The following is a 19,768-nucleotide window of genomic DNA, read 5'->3' as shown; positions in this document are numbered from 1 at the left end:
AGAGGTCATGATCCCAGCGTCCTGGGATCGAGTCCCACATCGGGCTCCTTGCTCCACGGGGAGCCTGCTTCTCCCTCTGACTCTGCCTTCCACTCTGTCTGCCTGTGCTCGCTTTCGCTCGCTCTCTCTCTGACAAATAAATAAATAAATAAAATCTTTAAAAAAAAAAAAATTCAAATATAGCAAAAGTTCCTAATAATTACAAATGACATTTAGTTGGAAGGCAAGTTTTAGGTAGAAGAGCAAAGTTCCTAGGGCATACAAGAAAAATCCAGGCAGTTCTGATTTCTTATGGAGTTTTATGATCTAAAAAAAGGGGGAGGCTGTTAAACATATATTAAAGGTGTTTTATTTCATAAATCCTGAGCAATCTGCTCTCTAAATGGAATAAATAAAAATTTTAAATATTTTAAATAAAACATTTTTAATAGGTGGTCTAGGACCCAGAGAGGCCTTTGTGATAGACTGGTATGATGGGACTATTCATTACATAGGTGTTTACTGAGGGCCAGTTTTGAGCACATGCTTAAGGCCATGTGGGTCTTTGTCATGTTTCTTCAACACCACCATAACATCTGTTGGAATGTCATCCTTTAGTACTTTTGGGACTTAACTTTGAGAGACTTAGATAAATATTTTAAGCAATTCCTAGGCACCTGGGCAGTCTCTCAGCCTCATAATTACCTCCATGCTCTTTCTGATATTCACTTTCAGTGTGAACAAAATTAAATGAAATGGGTAAATCCAACCCATGTTGGTAAAATTTAGTGTATAGGCAACTATATACTTTATTTTCTTTAAGAAATCGGAAAAGTTAGTAACAAAATTTTTCTGGAGGTGTTTTAGATGTTAGCTAATGAGAATGCCCAGGACAATAATTCGAAATTATAGTATTAGAGGAGTTTATTTTATTCCCCCACCCTCCACTATTAGAGGAGTTTTGATGATATCTCTGCTTTCTTATCAAGAAAGATGATCCTTTCCGCCGTACTTCCTGAACAGAATTATGTTATCTCCTAAAGATCACTTAGGGGAGAGTATTCTGGTCAGGGAGAAAACTGATTCTAGAGTCTTGTGGCTTTGTGAAAGAGTACCACTGTTCATGAATGAGAATAATTATGCCCATTTTCAAAGAATTTCTTTCTGCTAGCATCTATATTTTCTGTAATTACTCTATTAGTTACTATAGACATATAGACTTCATTATATGCATTAAAGGTAGATTTATAATGTCACTGTTATCTTTAACCTTGACCATTATTTATAATGATAAAATAATAAAACCCAGCAGTGAGTTATGACCACTAATCTACATTCCACTTTCTAAGATAAGTACTGTAGAAAAGAATGATATAAATGACTCTAAGGATATTTCCAAGTAGATTTATGAAAGATTATATTAGTTCAGCATAAATAATTTTGAGTTAAATTGTTTTATCACTAAAATTCATTTTAGTACTCATCATGATATATTTTAAGTGAGCTTTGAAAGGTAGTAGAAGCAGTACAAATTTACATAAATATGAGAGGTAGGCAGTGTCTGTTGGCAGAGCTTAGATTCAAGGGACAGCAATCTGGGCTCTATTCCTTATTCTACTACTAACGTTTGTGGCTTTGGACAGATAACTATACTCCTTTGTTTGTTTATTTTGAAGGATTTTATTTATTTTAGAGAGGTGTTGGGGTGGTTGGGGGTAAGAGGAGCAGAAGGGGAGGAAGAGGGAGAGGGAGAGGGAGATAATCTCCTGTTGACTCCACACTGAGCAAGGAGCCCAGCTCAGGGCTTACCCTATCTAGGAAATGAGAAGATGAGGAGGTGACATAAGGTTCTCTGTGTGCATGCATGTACGAGCACTGGTTTTGTTTTCTGCTATCTTCTTCTTATTGAGTTGTATGTGGGATAGTTGTGTTTACTTTTCTCGGGGGGTGCTCTCATCCGTGCTTGACATCTCTGAACCTAGCAATGTGTCTTTTCCTTCAGGCCTTATAGGCTGGTGTTGAATTTTGACTTCTTCAATTCTTCCCTTAAGCCATCAGCTTTTGGATGTGATTGTTGCAAAATTGCCTAAGATTTCCTCCTTAATTCCATGTTTACAGTGTTCTCTGCCTGCATATCTCTTCTTTTTTGCCCAGAGGCTTTCTGGACTATCTGCTGCCCTTACTTTAAGATATTTGTTTTTGCACCAGGTGCTTTTGACTACCTCCTCACAGTTTCCTGTGCTGCCCTGAAGTTGGGGTCTGTGTCTGCCTTTGAATCATCAGCACTTAACATAAGGCCTGGCTATAGGACCGAGGCTCTGTACATAATTCTTGATTGTATCAGGAGAGTGTTGTTTTGCAACAGTTTGTTTAAGGGCAAACAAGGAAATATATAGAACATTTTATAAAGATTTTTGTCCAAAGTATAGTTAATTAAGAACACTCATTTTCCTGGGATTTCTGAGTAGCTGCAGATGCACAGATCCAGGTAGAAGCCTTGAGACATACTTTTCTGGGCACTGAGTGTGGCAGATTTTGCTGAGTAAGTGTGCATGAACCAGGGTTGTAGTGAAGAGACTTTAGAGGAGATGATGATTTATTTAAATATTTCTGGCATAAAGGTTTAGGGGAGAAAGAATGCTTTAAATAAGCAGATGGAAAAGTGCTTTAGCAGTCATTGGTAAAGTATTTATTTTCTTGGAATGGACATTGACTTTGGAGCCAGAAGGCCTGTTTTAAAATCTCAGTCTGTCACTTACCGGCTGAATGACTTGGGCAAATAACTACTTTTTTCATCATGAATTTCTTTAACTGCTGAATGGAGGCATGATTTATTCTCTCTCTCCTTATAGAACTTCTAGGAGGGTCCAGGGATATATTTTCTGTAAAAGTGCGATGTAAACTGTAAAGTACTATACAAATATTTCCAATTACTATTATTTTAATAACCTTACGAAAATCATTTTTAGGTCTTAGTAATGACTAAGCCTGAACTTGGCAAGATATATCTCTATATAATACAGTAGGGTTTTCAAGGCTAAATGAAATATAATTCTCCCTTTCAAATGTCATATGTGATAGTGGTTAATTGCTGGGAGATGTAGAATTTAGATGGTTCCTCAAATCCTGTGTCCAAACACAGTGAATAAGAGACTTCCAGACTTACTCTCTAGAGAACGAGGTCAGATTTGAGAGGACTTGTCTTAAGCTATGAAAATGTCTAAAATCAGGCAAGAAGTTTTCTCCTGGATGTTTTTAGAAAAATTAAGAATGGGCTGTAGTATTTTGGACTTTGTTAAATTTTATTCAACTGTGAGGTTTTATAAAAGTACCATGTAGCATTAAGAAGTATCAGATTATTCAGGATAAATAGTTTAAACTTAGTTTGATGCTTTTTCATTAGATCATTTGTTCAGTATTGTGTGAAGAGCAAGAGGTTTTTGTACCTGAGTCTTGTGTTTTGAGTTCTGACATTACTTTTTACTGAGCATGTGACCTGGGCAGTTATTATATAACCTCCATGCCTCAGTTTCTTCTCCTAAAACACTCCGAAGGTTCTAAGGTTTTGTGGATGAAGTAAAATACAGTGTATAAAGCATGTGCCACAGCTCTTGATATATCATAAGTGCTCAGTCAATAATATTTCATAAATTTCAGTTAAATACATATTGCATGTCCTATCTAAGACCACATAGATCATATATTAATAAGAATTCTTGGTTCTAAATGACACAAACCTAGTTTAAGCAAAAGGATATCTGCTAGTGTATATGGTTGGAATAAGCTAGAAGCATGGCTCAGTCCAGGGATCAGGTGCTCTTAATTGGGTATTTGTCTCACCCTTTCTCTGAATATTTCCCTCTCTCCATTCACTCCCCTCCGTCTTACCCCTTGCTCTTTTTCTTTTTCCTTTCTTCCTGTATAGAGGAAATGCTGTTTACTAATAAATAAGTATTCAATTATTGTTGACTTTTAGAATTCAGTTCTCTAGTTCACTCGCATATCTCCCATACCTGGCACGGTATCTGGCATGATTGTAGTGCATAGTAGGTACTCAATATTTGTTAAATAAACAGTCTTACTGAGGAATTTCTTATTGAGGTTATTTCTTTAAACACCTAATGCAGAACATGGCTTTAGGGATTGGACAGCTTGATAATATTTAATGATACATTGAATTAGCAACCCATGGTACTAACTCCTGCTTGTCTACATAGTAAGTTTAGACTCAATATATTCTAACTTCAAATATTAAGGCTAATTAGATAATGGTAAAAGCTGTATCCTTTTGATGGTTTATATAGAGAAAATACTCTTGGAATTAAGTAGTTTCTTTCTGGTTTTAATTACTATTACTAATTACTATTACTACTTTCTAAATAGGAAAAATAGATTTGTATAAATACCTTAACCAACTATTAGTGAAATTAATTGCATAAGCTTTTCTGATTATTTTTAGGCATATGAATGTATAGTTTTTAAGATATTATTGCAAAAGTTTTAAGAAATTGGGAAGATAGTTAAGAAGTAAGGTATTCATTTTGTAATCAGCTACTGGGTATAGAAAGAAGAAAATACAAGGATAAGTGAGAGCAAAAATTTTTATTGATAGAGTGGATCATAGTTTATTTAGACCTGAGCCTGACTTGAGAGTAAACACCACCATACTGGGACACATCCACATGCTTGCAATCCATGGAGTCTCATAGACCCCTGCTCAGCAGAGTTCCCTAAAGGAAGCATCAGTGAGCTCTAGTGTTTGTGATTTTCAAAGCAAATCTCACTCTTTTCCCTGAATTGATGTGATGTAATGCCTTTTTACTAACCAATGGTAAGTGTGGGTTCTCACACAGGAACTCTAAACTTATATTGTGTACTCTTGATACCCCTGGAAAGCATAGCAGGGGCTTGTGAATTCCTCCGGGATGCCTCTTATTTACTTGCTGCTATTCTTTCACGTAAAGCCACCACCATCACTTAACAAGAACCAGAGAGCCCCCTTCAAATGAAAAGAAATTGCTGAATCGAATCCATAACTCTTAGGGAAAAATCAGAAGGTTAATGCAAATGTATTTACTTTGTAGTTAATGGAAAACAAGCATTAGTCCTGTTAGTTTCACAAATTACCATGGCAAATGTCATAGTTCACCAATTATTTTGCTTAGCTTATCTTTTTTCCCCATATTTCTTCCTTCCTTTTCAGACTGTTTTAATCTTACTGTTTAGATAGAGCTTTATAGAAAATACATATTACTTAGTTATTTGTTTTGCAAAAATTATTCTTTGATTTGAGCATATAGGAAGATGGCTCTGTGTATATGTGTGTGAGATTGCACATCTACAGGTAGGCTTGCAAAGAGATTTATGTCCTACTTCTAGGATCTCAAATTTACTCATTCTTTGTAAGTTTATTTTTCAAGGAGTAGGGTTTGACTAGGGTGGTGAAGTATGTTTTGGTTTTGGTTGACTCCATTCCATTTAGTGAAGTCCTTTTTTTCTTTTTTTTTTTTTTAAATTTATTTATTTATTAGAGTGAGAGAGCGAGTGAGCACACACACATGGTTGGGGGGGGAGCAGAAGGAAGAGAATCTCAAGCAGACTCCTCTGAGTGTGGGGCCTGATGCGGGGCTCAATCCGAGGACCCTGAGATCATGACCTGAGCTGAAATCAAGAATCAGACACTTAACTGACTGAGCCACCAAGATGCCCCTTAGTGAAGTCCTTTTTCATGTGCCAGGAACCATGCTAATCCTTTCAAGAAAGGACAGAAGTTTTTAGACTTTCTGTAAGTGAAAATTTCTTTAGAAGGTCAATATATAAAACTGAAAATAAAGGAAGAGCTGACCTGGCTGGAATGTGTTTGGTAGGATACTGTCCCTCAGTAACTCTTTTCCTGAAGCACTTTCATCAAGAAACACTGGGTCCAGGAAGGGGGAGGTGGGGAGGAGACAAGGGACGGGCATGGAAAACAGTTTGAAAATCAGTCATTTGATCCTCTAGTCCTGGAAAAATCCCTTTACTGTTTACTGTGATATCTGTTGAGTATTTTGGAGAGATCAGTATTAAGGAACAAAGACTTCTTTAATGTTACCTATAGTTGGTATCAACTAATAATTCATAGTATCTTTTTCATTTCAGGGGGAAAAAACCCATTAGTAATGTGTAAGACACACTTAGATCTTAGAAAATGTTCAGTGGATTAAGTAACACAAAATATATTCTTTCTTGAAAATCAAGTTTTGTGCAGTTACTGTTTTTACTAGGTTTTATAATGATTTCAGACAAAAAATAACTTGGTTTTTATGATTGCTGTGGATATTAATTTACATGTATATGGATATTGAACTGTATTTTGAATTCCAGATTAAAAAGAGCTGCTTATATTTTTAATGCTCAGTTATTCAATGAAATTTCCTCATTAGGATTTCTTTTTTCCTGCAGTTTCCTGACTTATGACTGTCTGCAGATGTGGCTTGTAGAGTTTCTCTTTTTCATTTAATTGTTCTTTAGGAAATAGGCCATAAGAAGCCATAAGTGTGGGGCTAAGCTCTGGCTGAATTCCTTTGCTCAGAGTTTTTTTTTTTTTGTTTAGTCTTGTAAGGCCTCAGCTCAGATATCTTGTTCATTAGTCCATGCTTTTAGATGCCTAGCTTTAAGGGACACATACTTATAGACATGTTCATTGTAGCTCAGGAAGCCCACACTGAAACTCAGATTTGTGTGCCAGAGGGGGGAAGTTAAACTGCAGTAGAGCCATGGGCAGACCCCATAGGCAGCTGGAGCTGGCAAGGCCTTCCGAATTGCTCCAGGTTGAGGCAAGGGGATCAGGCTTTTATATTCACGTATGTATCATTCATTGTATATGGGCCACCACTGCCATGATCTTCAGGGATCTTCAGGGAGGGAACATGATGTTGAGTGGGTGTGAGGTGAGGTGAGAAGTCTTCCTTTGGAGAATGCAGTGAGGGCCTCATCTGGAAGGGGGAGCCTGGCACCTACCATAGCATCCCTGTTTCTCTCACGTCTATCTGTTTTTAAGAACTGGAAATGAATATAAGCAGTCTTATATTTTCTGCAGTTAACTAATGAGACTTTGTAATTTAAAATATGAATGCATATACTTTAATAAATGCACAATATTAAAACATGTTAACATCATTAGTAATATAAAAATGTTAACATAATCACACATGTAAAATCCACAGTTGTTCAGACTTCTTTTTGACACAGTTAGAAATATGCCTTGATTAAAAAGCATATTGTAAATTAACCACTTCAGAAATACTGAGTTTTGTGAAATATAAATAGGTACTTTTTGATTCATCAAGTTTTTGTAACAAGAACCAAAGGGAAACTTTAGTAGTGGTTTACTGGCTTTATTTTTCATATCTACATTTTATTTAAAATGCTGTTGTCTTTTGCTTGATGCACACTGTAATTTTAGCTGGAGAGGTTAGTGATTTTTTTTTTTTCCAATTGTGAGTTTTAAAAGTGGATGAAGGTAGGAAGGGTAGCTGGGAGAAGTAAGTATTCTGTGTGAATATTGGAACTTTGTTCTGTTAGCAGCAGGCAGAAGACTTTTTCTTCCAAAAGTTAGATTACCCTCCAGTGATTGCAGTGATCATTGTCTATGGGGAGAAGGGTGCTTATTAGCCCCTTTCACTTCTTCCGGTTGACATCTTTGTGGTGATTGGTGAGGAAACAGGAATGCAATAAGGGGGTGGAAAGCACATCCTGGGCTTTGGAGCCACATTGGTCTGGTGTTGGGTGCCACCTGTATTATCCTTCTTGCATAAGTAAATTCTAAGCCTTGCCTTGGTTTCCTCATCAGTAAAATGGAGGTAGTAGTAGTAGAACTTGGATTACAGATCTTAGCACGAGGTCTGGTATATTGTAGGTGTTCAATAAATGGTAGCTGTGATGATGTTACACTATTTATTGGTCAGTTAATCTTTTCACTGAGCTTTCAGTCCCTTAGTAACAATAGAGACCAAGTCAGGTAAAAGTGGGGGAGGGTCAGTTTAGACTCGTCTGTCAGAAAACTGTCCTTAGGAATGTGAACTTGATTCTTTTTGGGAGATGACTGCAAGAGGAAACATCAAGAAGAAGAAATGTAAACACAAGAGGAGGAAAGGGCTGTTTCACACACAGTCTCAGTTAAGGGAAGGGAGTAAAGAGCAGCCCTTTTTCAGGACTGATTTACTTGAACATGGCATGGGCCTGGAAGAGGTTCTGCTCTCTGTGCTCTGGACTGGTAAGACTGCCCTGGATGTTACAGGGTAGGTTGAAGCTGAGCCAGCAGGAGGCACCAGCAGCACCCCGTTAAGTGGAGTGACAGAGGGACTCAGGCAGCTGCCTATGTCAGACAGCCCAGTGACAGAGGTGTGGGTGGAGGGGGTGGGGGAAGCTGAGAATATTTATTTCTAAGCATATTAGTGGCAGCCCTAGCGATGCACCCACTCCCCACCAAATTATGGAGACTTTCAGGGAGTGATCTAAAAAGTAGGAATTTCCTTTTGAGAAGTGCTGGTAAATGAGCTTCTAATGGACTTAGGGACTGAGCATATCTTGAAAAGAGAAATACAGTGGACCACTTCATATAGAAAACCTGTATCAGAGAAATGGATCTATTACATTTTGAAAAATATTATTCATTCAAGGTAGTGTTTGTATTACACCTATCAGGAAAACATCATTTTAGGTCTCTTCTTTGAGTAAACCACCAAAAGATGTGCTCGGAGGGATTGTTAACGTTTACCTTGGCTTTCAAATTAGATCTTTTTTGTTGTTGTTGTTGAATTCATAAAAGCTTTTGGTTTTAAATAAAACATTACCCTGTAAATATCTAATTAGTGTGTTCATAGTTCATTAGTGATTCATAGTTTCTAAATATTAGCAGAATTGTTGACAGTATTCATTATATCTGAAACAAAAACACTGTCCTAAAGGTTAAATGAACAATTAATAATTTCACCAAACCAGTATGTACTGGAGGCATCTTATTTGGTGGGTTTCAAAGAATACAAAGAAGGGCAATCCACTTTCATATCTTCAAAGAATTAAGTATTAGCTGTATAACCAAGCAATCGTGGTAGATAGTAAAGTGCCTGGCTATTAACTGGGTACTATACAAGGTATGTTAAAAAGGTAATTCAATTTCTGGATTGTGTTAAGCTCTCTCCCGCAGAGAACTCAGATTTATGCACACTGAACAACATCTAGCTTTGGAAAGTAGTAGATGGTAAATACTACATGAAAAACATAACAGAAAGGTACTGGGAGAAAGAGAAGGGTGAGATTGCTAAGATTTATAATGGTCAATGAAAGCTTCAAGGAGGTGCAATTTGGGCTTGAAGGTTTGGGATTTGAATTATAATGGAGGGGCCTATTTGAGGTGAGGAGTGAGTAACAGAATAATTCATAGTCTAGTCTACTGAAAGCACACTGTTGATACTTAAGGCTAAGTCTAGATTGTTTGTGTGTGTATCTATGGGGGGGGTGTCCTTGAAAGCCAGGTAGTAAGGAATTAAGGTTCTTATTATATGATAGTGTTTTGAACACTTTAGCTGCCCGGAGAGATCCAGGCAGAGTTCAGTTATGATAGTAGTCTAGTTGAGAGGAGAGGAGGGAGGCAAAAAAGGTAAAAAAAAATTAAATTCTGAGCGCCATGGTGGAGGCTTGTATTCCGATGGGTGAGGCAACAAAAGAGGGAGGGGGAAGCTCTCCTTGGGGGTGGCTCAAGCTGAGCTTGGAAGAAGGTGTGTGTGTGTGTGTGTGTGTGTGTGTGTGTGTGTGTTTAATTTATTTATTTGAGAGAAAGAGAGAGAGTATGAGAGAAGAGAAGTTCAGAGGGAGAAGCAGACTCCCCATGGAGCTGGGAGCTGGATGTGGGACTTGATATCAGGACTCTGGGATCATGACCTGAGCTGAAGGCAGTTGATTAACCAACTGAGCCACTTAGGAGCCCGGAATGTGTGTTTTTGTTGAGTAGACAAGATTGAGGGCATGTAAAGCCAAGAAATCGGGGATGGAAAATAGTGGAGGTGTGAAGTAGCAAGGGCACCGGAAAGAACTTCAAGTGATTTGCTAAAGCCAAAGAGCAAGTTTGATAGGGACATCAGAAAAGTTGCCAAGATTGCAGCAGGCCTGTGTGCCCTTCAGAGAAGTTTGGCTTCTGTCCTTCAGGTTACAGTCAGCCATTGAAGGTCCAGGACTTTGTCACAATTCACTGCAGTTTGCAGAGATGACTCTTAGCACACTGTAGAAGGTAGTTTGGAAGACAGTGGAGAGCACACCTGTAATCGTCATTTTACACCCCTTGCATCAAGGGGACACACTTAGTGCCTTATGGTCATGGGTCCAATTTAAAGAATTTTTGTTATATGTGTAATGTATGCAGAAAATCTTTCTGGTGATTAGCCTCGAGAAGTTTCACAAGTATCCCTTTAGAAGATGACTTTACAGTAAGAAGAAGATAGCCGTGTGATTTTCTCACAGAGCTGTTGTGTGGACTAACTAAAAGACTATGTCTAATATATTTTTATCCTTATATGTATGTTTATACTTATGTGTATATTTATAATTTATATATAGGTTTATATTTTTTTTGAATATATGATTGAACCTCAGATTAATGAGCTTTAACTTGGATGCCAATTTTCAGAAAAGTGAATCTCAATGTATATCCCCATCTGTGTTCAGCCATTTGTGCCAGGCATATATCCATCACATGTATGCAAGCACGTATGTGTGTACATATGTGTGTGTATGTGTGTATGACATGGGACATGTGTATGACTTGGGACATGACCATCTTATCTGGGGCATATACAGATTTTTTTCCCCTTTTCTGGGTATATTTGGTGATGTAAACTGGGATTAAAAACAGGTAAGAAGTGGCCAGTGTATAAATAAATTGGATGATTGTTACTGAGTTATGCTAAAATTTTATCTTCCCAATTCAGTTGGAATAATTTCTTAACAGTGCCTTAGGGAACAGGATATATGGTTGCATTTTCTTTTAGAAAATTGCCTAGTTATATTGGATCCAATTAAGTTTTGCATGTGTTATCAATGGCATTAAATGCAACCAAGTGTGGTGTTAAGTAAAATGAGAAAAATTATTTTAGTAAAAATTAACTTGTACTTAATATATATTGAGCTAGTAAACATAGCAAATGTAGGTCTTAACAACATCATTTTTACTTAAAACATGAAATGATCACTTTATTTTTAACATCCTTAAATTTCCTCATTAAACTGCTTATAATATTTATTATTTATGTAATAAATTGGGAGTTTTTTGTTTTGTTTTTATTATTTATTTATTTATTTTAAGACAGAGTGAGTGAGCAGGAAGGGTAGGGCAAAGGGAGAGGGATCCCTGAGAAAGAATCTTTTTTTTTTTTTTTTAAGATTTTATTTATTTATTTGACAGAGATCACAAGTAGGCAGAAAGGCAGGCAGAGAGAGAGGAGGAAGCAGGATTTCTGGCTCGATCCCAGGACCCTGGGATCATGACCTGAGCTGAATCAGAGACTTTAACCCACTGACCCACCCAGGCACCTCCCCCCCACCCCCACTGAAAGAATCTTAAGTGGGCTCCATGCAGAGCCACCCAGGCAGCCTGTGAGATGATTGTTTTAAAATTTGTTAGTAAGGGGCGCCTGGGTGGCTCAGTGGGTTGAGCCGCTGCCTTCGGCTCAGGTCATGATCTCAGAGTCCTGGGATCGAGTCCCGCATCGGGCTCTCTGCTCAGCGGAGAGCCTGCTTCTCTCTCTCTCTCTGCCTGCCTCTCCATCTACTTGTGATTTCTCTCTGTCAAATAAATAAATAAAATCTTTAAAAAAAAAAAATTTGTTAGTAAGTTCACAGTGGATAAGTTCAAGTTTTTCACTTTTGAAAATATTGGGAACTAGAAATGAGTATTTTTGTTCAAGGGTGAAAAATTTTTTTTTCTATAATCAAGATTTTAAAAGTCATAAAATCATAAAAATCAATAAACAGTGCTTTTTTATCGCTGGTAATTTTTTATTTAAAATCTATTTGAGAGGTGCCTGGGTGGTTCTGTCGGTTAAGCTTCTGACTCTTGATTTCATCTTAGGTGTGCCAGGCTCTGCCCGGTTGAGAGTCTGCTTGAGGATTTTCTCCTTCTCCCTCTGCCCCTTCTCTGGCTTGTGCTCACTCTCAATGTGCTCGCTCTTTGTCTCTAATATAAATAAATAAATCTTAAAAAAAAAATCTATTTGGAAAGTATAATGTTCTTAGAAAGGTTTGGTGGAAGTATGAATATTGCTATAATAATTTTGTGTTCTGTCCTGCTTGTCAATAAAAACATTTTAAAAGGTTTAAAACCAACTACCTTGGTTTTCTTAAAAACAGGCCAAACTTCTGGGATGCTGTGAGTGTTGGAAAAGAGGTTCTAGTGTCCCTCCTGTGGCTAGCTGCCTCCCTTGTCCTAGGAGTTTACTGGTCTTGGGCCTTTGTTTCCTAATGAGTAAAAATGTGGTTGGGATGCTGAGGTTGGACACTGAAATAGGTGGTTTACAGTTTATTTTTCTTCTGTCTAGTGTCCCAGGTATATGACTCTGCGATTGGTTTTCTAATCTCCATTCATTTCGTCCAAGTGGAATTTGGCTTTTTTTTTTTTTTATTGACATTATCTAAGGATACTAGCTGAGCAGTTATAAACCTAAAATTTTTATTTATGTTTAAAATTTTAGGTATGCAATACCCCCGGAACATGGAAAGCGACTTGAAAGACTAGCTCAAGGTAAACTTGCTTTCTTTGTTTCTCATCTGGATAGATACTTTGTTATTGTGGTATTTTTACGGTATAGGATGTCACCATTAGTTTTACTCTTTCCAAGTAAATGAGTTTTTAATGTTTTCCTAATTGAACAATTAATTTTTTTTCACATTGCCATGTGACTATTTTTCCCTGTTGTATAATCTTCATGATTATTTTAGTTGGCTGCTTAGTATTTCATCAAGTGATACACTTAACCTATTTTGATTATTTCCAATTTTTTCTTTTATGTAACATATATATGTGTATATACATATATATAAAACATTTTCTTAACATTATTGTGCTAATAATACTTTTCTTTCTTTTAAGTTATACTCTTGAGTTAAATTCCAAAGAGTACTGATGCTGCATCTCAGGGTGCAGGTATTTTATGCATACTCTTCATGTTGTCCTGTTATTTCACTAAGGGTTGTGTTATATCTCCTTCTGACTCCTGGTTTGGCCCCCTGGGTTTGGGATTGCTATCATGGAAGTATTAAGATGACTGTTCCCAGATAACCAGTAAGCATGAGCATGTATGCCTTCTTAGGCAAATTTAAGCATACCTTACTGGAACTTGAATTTTTATTTTTTGTGGCTTTATCTATCTTTGTAAGGGCCAGAATGAAGAACTCTATTAATGGGTTCATTCTGTACCCACTTGTATCTGCAGAAAGTGCCTTCCTCTTTCTTTTCTTTTCTTTTTTTTTTACCTTAAAGGTTTTACTTATTTATTTGACACAGAGAGAGAGAGAGAGTGAGAGCATGTGCACACAAGCAGGGGGAGCAGTAGGAAGAAGGAGAAGCAGGCTCCCCACTAAGCAGGACCCTGAGTTCATGACTTGAGCCGAAGGCAGATACTTAATCCACTGAGCCACCCAGGTGCCCCTCTTTTCTGTCTTTAAGACACAGAAGAAAACCTTGCCATACCTGTTTATACAAGGGAGAAGAATCTGATTCACCCCCTGCCAACATCATCTGTTTTGCTAGCCATGCTTACCAAGGAATAAGTAGGCTGGTAGTGACTTATTTCTAGGGGAAGGTGGAGTTGCATTTGAGTGTAAGACGTTTTGCTTTTTATCCAGGATCAAATCCTCAGTGACCATTGTCCTTTTAGGCAGGTGCTGATTTGTTTTCAAAATTGGTGTGTTTAGTTTGCCTTTTAGTGGGAAAGGATTTTTGTTCCTGTCTTACATATGCTTTCATTTAATAATGAAATGGGGACACTGAAAAATCCCTTTTATTTACTTGACAGTTCTGAACAGAAATTGTTAATGCTATCTAAAAGTTACTTTCCCCCCAATTATAGAAGAGTATTAGAAGGAACACTTACAGTATCACATTTGTCAGAAGCATTATTATAATTTTGGCAGACTAATAACTATAAAGCCTTAGTGTTTTTATAATGTAATACATTGTAGTAATAATAGCAATGTAATTGTAATCTTGAACTTTGTTAGGGACTATTTTCATGAATATTAAGGTGGATGAACCTTGGTTCTGAAGAAAAGATTAGAGTGCGGCTGAGAAAACGATTACCATAATCCTTAAATACACAGGCAGTGAACTTTGTGCTAAATCTGTATGCTGAACTATACTCTTCTCTATAATAATTATTCCACCATTTTCTATCTGCCTCACCACCAGAGACCTGGAGCCAATGTAAACTTTACAGTATGGAGTCACACACTAAAATTTCTACTATAAATTGTCTGCACAAACTTTGACATAAACTGTCTGAAAATGACATTCTAGGAAAATGGGTACCATTTGTTTAATCAGTAAGAGGTTAATAAACTTGAAGGATGTACAAGAATTTTGAATCAATTGCACATTTATTCAAACCTGTTTTACAGGATTATTTTGAGAAATGACACAGGGAAAAGACCCAATGAGGCAGTAGAGGATTCCCATCCTAACTGAGCATATGCCAACCAAATTAATTACTTTCTGCTAAATAATTAAAATGATAAAATAATGCAGTAAGTGTGATGGAACATTATAGGATGTCTAGGTCAAGGCAGCACTTGATACAGAAAATGAAAAGCAGCCAAGGATATTTTCCATTATCTTGTCTGCACATCATAATTATCACACTTGCCTTTTATGCATGAATGCTTTCATCTTTGGTTTCTATTGAAATCTTGATTGACTGTGGCACCTACAAATATTTTATCTCAAAGACATTAAGCCTGCATCTAATAAAGACAGGAGTTTGATTTTGCCCTTCAGCTGCTTTCTCATTTATATAGGTTTTCTTTTCCCCCAATATTGTGTAGATGTAAATGTAATAAAAAAAATTCAAGTGAATTGTTGCAATTTTTATACTTGTTATGTTTGCTTATAATGCTATTACATTCTAATTTTTGGTTTGATACAATTGAATGGAAAGTATAAGGGAGAATAGAGGTATAATATTAAATCATGAATGACAGTTTTGAACATTTTCACTTTTTAGAATGTCTAAATCTCATCTATTTTAGAAATAAGACAATATCTTTGCTGTTCTATTGAGTTAAGCAAAGTATGGATTGAAGTAAATTGGGAATGACTAAATTTTTTTACAAAGAGCTGTCTTCCATTAGTCTTTTGTTATGGATAAAATGCCGGCCAATATTAAAAAAATTGAAGCTGATTTACTGTGGTCAAAATTTTGGTTACTGGAAAAAGAAAATATGAGTTAGGGCTTTGTGCAACTGAGTTTGGAAGTGTGAATGATCAGCAATAATCTTGTTTCAGATGGCAGTAAGAAAAGTGAATTCTTATACTTACATAGCAGGTATTTTATTTTATTATTTTATTTTTTTCCATTAAAATATGATGTGTTATTTGCCCCAGGGGGTACAGATCTGTGAATCATCAGGGTTACACATTTCACAGCACTCAGCATAGCACATACACTCCCCAGTGTTCATAACCCAGCCATCCTATCCCTAACACCCACCCCCCAGCAACCTTCAGTTTGTTTCCTGAGATTAAGAGTCTTTTATGGTTTGTCTCCCTCCTGGTCCCAGCTTGTTTCATTTTTTCGCTCCCTACCCTCCACAGCCCCCCTGCCCTGCCTCTCAAATTCCTCATATGAGAGAGATCATATGATAAGTGTCTTTCTCTAACTGACTTATTTTTTTTAAAGATTTTATTTATTTATTTGACAGAGAGAGAGATCACAAATAGGCAGAGAGACAGACAGAGAGAGAGATGAGGAGAAGCAGGCTCCCTGCTGAGCAGAGAGCCCTATGCGGGACTCGATTCCAGGCCCCTGGGATCATGACCTGAGCCGAAGGTAGAGAGAGGCTTAACCCACTGAGCCACCCAGGCGCCCCTCTCTAACTGACTTATTTTGCTTAACATGATACCCTCTACCCTCTAGTTCCATCCACATCGTTGCAAATAGCAAGATTTTGTTTCTTTTGATGGCTGCATTCCATTGTATATATATGCACATCTATATCCATTCTTCTGTTGATGGACATCTAGGTTCTTTCCATAGTTTGGCTATTGTGGACATTGCTGCTATAAACATTTGGGTACATGTGCCCCTTCTGATCACTACATTCTTATCTTTGGGGTAAATACCCAGTAGTGCAATTGCTGGGTCAGAGGGTAACTCTATTTTCAACTTTCTGAGGAACCTCCGTACTGTTTTCCAAAGCGGTTGAACCAGCTTGCATTACCACCAACAGTGTAGGTGGGTTCTCCTTTCTCTGCATCCTTGCCACCATTTGTCATTTCCTAACCTGTTAATTTTAGCCATTCTGACTGGTGTGAGGTAATATCTCACTATGATTTTGATTTGTATTTCCCTGATGCTGAGTGATGTTGAGCACTTTTTCATGTGTCTGTTGGCCATTTGGATGTCTTCTTCTTAGCAGGTATTTTAGTTGTGACTTATTTTAAAACAACATTCAGGAAGGAGGAACAGAAGAGTCATTATTATGAAGGATTAATTTTTTTTAAAGTTTTTTAATTTTTATTTTTTATAAACATATATTTTTATCCCCAGGGATACAGGTCTGTGAATTGCCCAGTTTACACACTTCACAGCACTCACCAAAGCACATACCCTCCCCAATGTCCATAACCCCACCCCCCTTCTCCCAACCCCCTCCCCCCAGCAATCCTCAGTTTGTTTTGTGAGATTAAGAGTCACTTATGGTTTGTCTCCCTCCCAATCCCATCTTGTTTCATTTATTCTTCTCCTACCCACTTAAGCCCCCATGTTGCATCACCACTTCCTCATATCAGGGAGATCATATGATAGTTGTCTTTCTCTGCTTGACTTATTTCGCTAAGCATGATACGCTCTAGTTCCATCCACGTTGGCGCAAATGGCAAGATTTCATAAAAATGTGGAACGCTTCACGAATTTGTGTGTCATCCTTGTGCAGGGGCCATGCTAATCTTCTCTGTATTGTTCCAATTTTAGTATATGTGCTGCCGAAGCGAGCACGGATTAATTTTTTTTTAATAGTTAGTTTTGGGGTATGTGTGTTTTAATGACTAGTAGTCTTGAATTTAAGCCTGTGAAACCAAGAGTATTAACCTAATTTGTAGGGATCCCTGTTCTAGAAGGTGGACAAGCATCTGTGGGAGGGATGTAGGGAGTCTGTGGACTTTATGAAATTATACTTGAAATTGGTCACATGTGTGTATTTCTGGGAAGCAATCTTCAGATCCCTTCAGAGGGTTTGACCTAATAGAGATTGTGAACCTGCTGTCAAGAGACTAGAAGAGCAGCAATAAATAACAAGTCATGTTAATTTTATGAACTGATTCTAACTTGACCCATTCTCATACCTCTGTCTTGGGATTAAGAAAATGTACTTTTATCTGCTCTCCAAATGATAAATACTTTATTCCCTTAAACATTAATTTAGCTGATGGTCTGTAACTATTATATTAAAATGCCTGGCTGTGAAAGGCTAATAAATAAAAATACCCTTGATTATAAATAATCAATTTTAAGGAGTCCCCTAAGCCATAAAAAATGAAGAAATTCAGTGATATATTCTTTGCCTTCATGCCTAACACATGCCCTAGACATGGAGATCAATGTATGGTTTGTCAGGCTATGTTATTTTCATCTTTTTATCAGTTGATTGTATTAAGAATGATTCAACAGTCCCTAAGCTTACTTTCCTCATAATCTGATGTCAGATATCACGGTCTGTGTTTAAATATATCTGAATATTTTATGTCTGGCTATGTTCTAGGATTTTAGGCATTGGTCAGTAATACATAACATACAGCAAGCTAGTGTAATTCTAATGTAGGGTGATAGACAATTTTGAGAAGTGACAGCAGAGATTGGGAAAGGAAAATTCAGGAAGGGACTATCAGCTAGCAGGGGGGAATTACTATGGAGGGAAATTAAGACTACTTTGATTCTTTGGGTGGAAGCTGAGCCAGGAAGATTGTGAATAACTTGGCCTTGACCTGTTTGAGCCCAAAGTACTTGGCCTGGGGAGTCCTTGATCTATGCCTGTGTGGAAATGAAATGGAAAAAGCTTGACCGTTACGTGATGTACTGTGTTCAGGAGATAAAATAAGGCACTTGTTTAGGAGAACCACTATCCTTCTCAAGATTGAGATCAGTGTGAATTTCCTGGTGCTCCTCTGGAGTGCTCCATGGAGCTCTGTCTCTTCTTTTTTTTTTTTTTTTAAAGATTTTATTTATTTATTTGACAGAGATCACAAAGAGGCAGAGAGGCAGGCAGAGAGAAAGAGGGGGAAGCAGGCTCCTGCCAAGCAGAGAGCCCGATGTGGGGCTCAATCCCAGGACCCTGGAATCATGACCTGAGCCGAAGGCAGAGGCTTTATTTAACCCACTGAGCCACCCAGGCACCCCAGCTCTGTCTCTTCTATTACGGATGCTGATAGATCATGGGACACTTGGAGCAGAGTGAAGCCTGTTTTGGTAGATTGTGGACATTTAGAGCTGAGTGAAGCTTGCAATGTGATAATTTTCTACCCGTTCCTGAGTAACTAATTGTACAGTGAGTAGTAGAACACACAGAAACATCAGCTATAACTTAAACCTGTGAAGTTGATGTCATATGTAGGGGTGTGGGTAAAAATTACCGGGTTTCTCCCCACGTACTCATTGGTTCTTTTCATTAATAAGGTTGTTAAGAAATTTCATATGTAAATTCAATATATCTATCTATAAACATTTCCCACAGAAGCAATCCTTCCATATCCTTTTTCTGTGTTCTTTTCCTTACCATTTGTTTGTATGCTTGCAATATATTTTTAAGCCTATTAGTTATATGAATATAACAAAAACCATTATAAAAACTGTATCAAAGTATTCTTGGGTAAATTTCAATTATATTTGAATGAAATTTTCTGTTGCTAATGTGGAGATGTATTCTACATGTCTGATTTCTTCATCTTTCCTCATTCCTTTCTTCCCTTCTTCATTTCTTTCCTAAATGACTAATAACTAATATAAGCTTCTCCAAAATAGTGTTTACAGATCCATAGAAAAAGTTACTAAACTTTGATTTGTAACCTTTTTTCAACGCTGCAACTTTGATGATTTAATAGCAACAGCATGTGTTTGTGTTTGTCATATTTGTCATATGAGATTAGGATTTAAAGGGAGTTTTTAGTGGGGCATCTGGGTGGCTCGGTCAGTTAAGCATCTGACTCTTGCTCTCAGCTCAGGTCTTGATCTCAGGGTTGTGAGTTCAAGCCCTGCCTTGGGGTCCACAATGGGGATGGAGCCTACTTAAAAAAATAAATAAATAAAAGGCATTCCTTAGTAACAGCTAATATACTAGAAAATGTAAACCAGTTGACGGTTTGTAAAAATTTTCATCTGAAGGAAAGAGCACATATTTTTAGAGTGTATCTCCTTTATTTCTAAAACGATTGAAAAACATTTAATTATTATTATGGGAGGTCAGATTAATTGAAGTATAATATACTTACAATAAAAGCTACTCCCTTTAAATATACAGTTCAGTGAGTTTCGACAAAATGTACTATGGTGGA

The 19,768-nt window shown here is 37.2% G+C and overlaps 1 protein-coding gene and 1 non-coding gene across 10 annotated transcripts in view; one reads left to right on the top strand and one right to left on the bottom strand.

The window, feature by feature from the left end:
- Positions 1 to 19,768, top strand: part of KDM4C (lysine demethylase 4C) — a 497,442-nt gene that overhangs the window by 103,444 nt on the left and 374,230 nt on the right. For all 9 annotated transcript variants that reach the window (XM_059411675.1, XM_059411674.1, XM_059411670.1 and 6 more), the window contains one exon: positions 12,702 to 12,751. In XM_059411675.1, coding sequence (XP_059267658.1) covers positions 12,702 to 12,751 — 50 coding nt within the window. The remainder of the gene's footprint in view (positions 1 to 12,701; positions 12,752 to 19,768) is intronic.
- LOC132025204 (U6 spliceosomal RNA) lies at positions 17,113 to 17,219 on the bottom strand. Its single transcript, XR_009406470.1, has one exon. It is a non-coding gene; the product is annotated as a U6 spliceosomal RNA (small nuclear RNA).

The sequence above is a fragment of the Mustela nigripes genome, chromosome 9 (genome assembly GCF_022355385.1).
Source record: "Mustela nigripes isolate SB6536 chromosome 9, MUSNIG.SB6536, whole genome shotgun sequence".
NCBI lineage: Eukaryota > Metazoa > Chordata > Mammalia > Carnivora > Mustelidae > Mustela > Mustela nigripes.
Note: the sequence above shows the minus strand (reverse complement) of the source record. Positions and strands in the feature narration are given on the sequence as shown.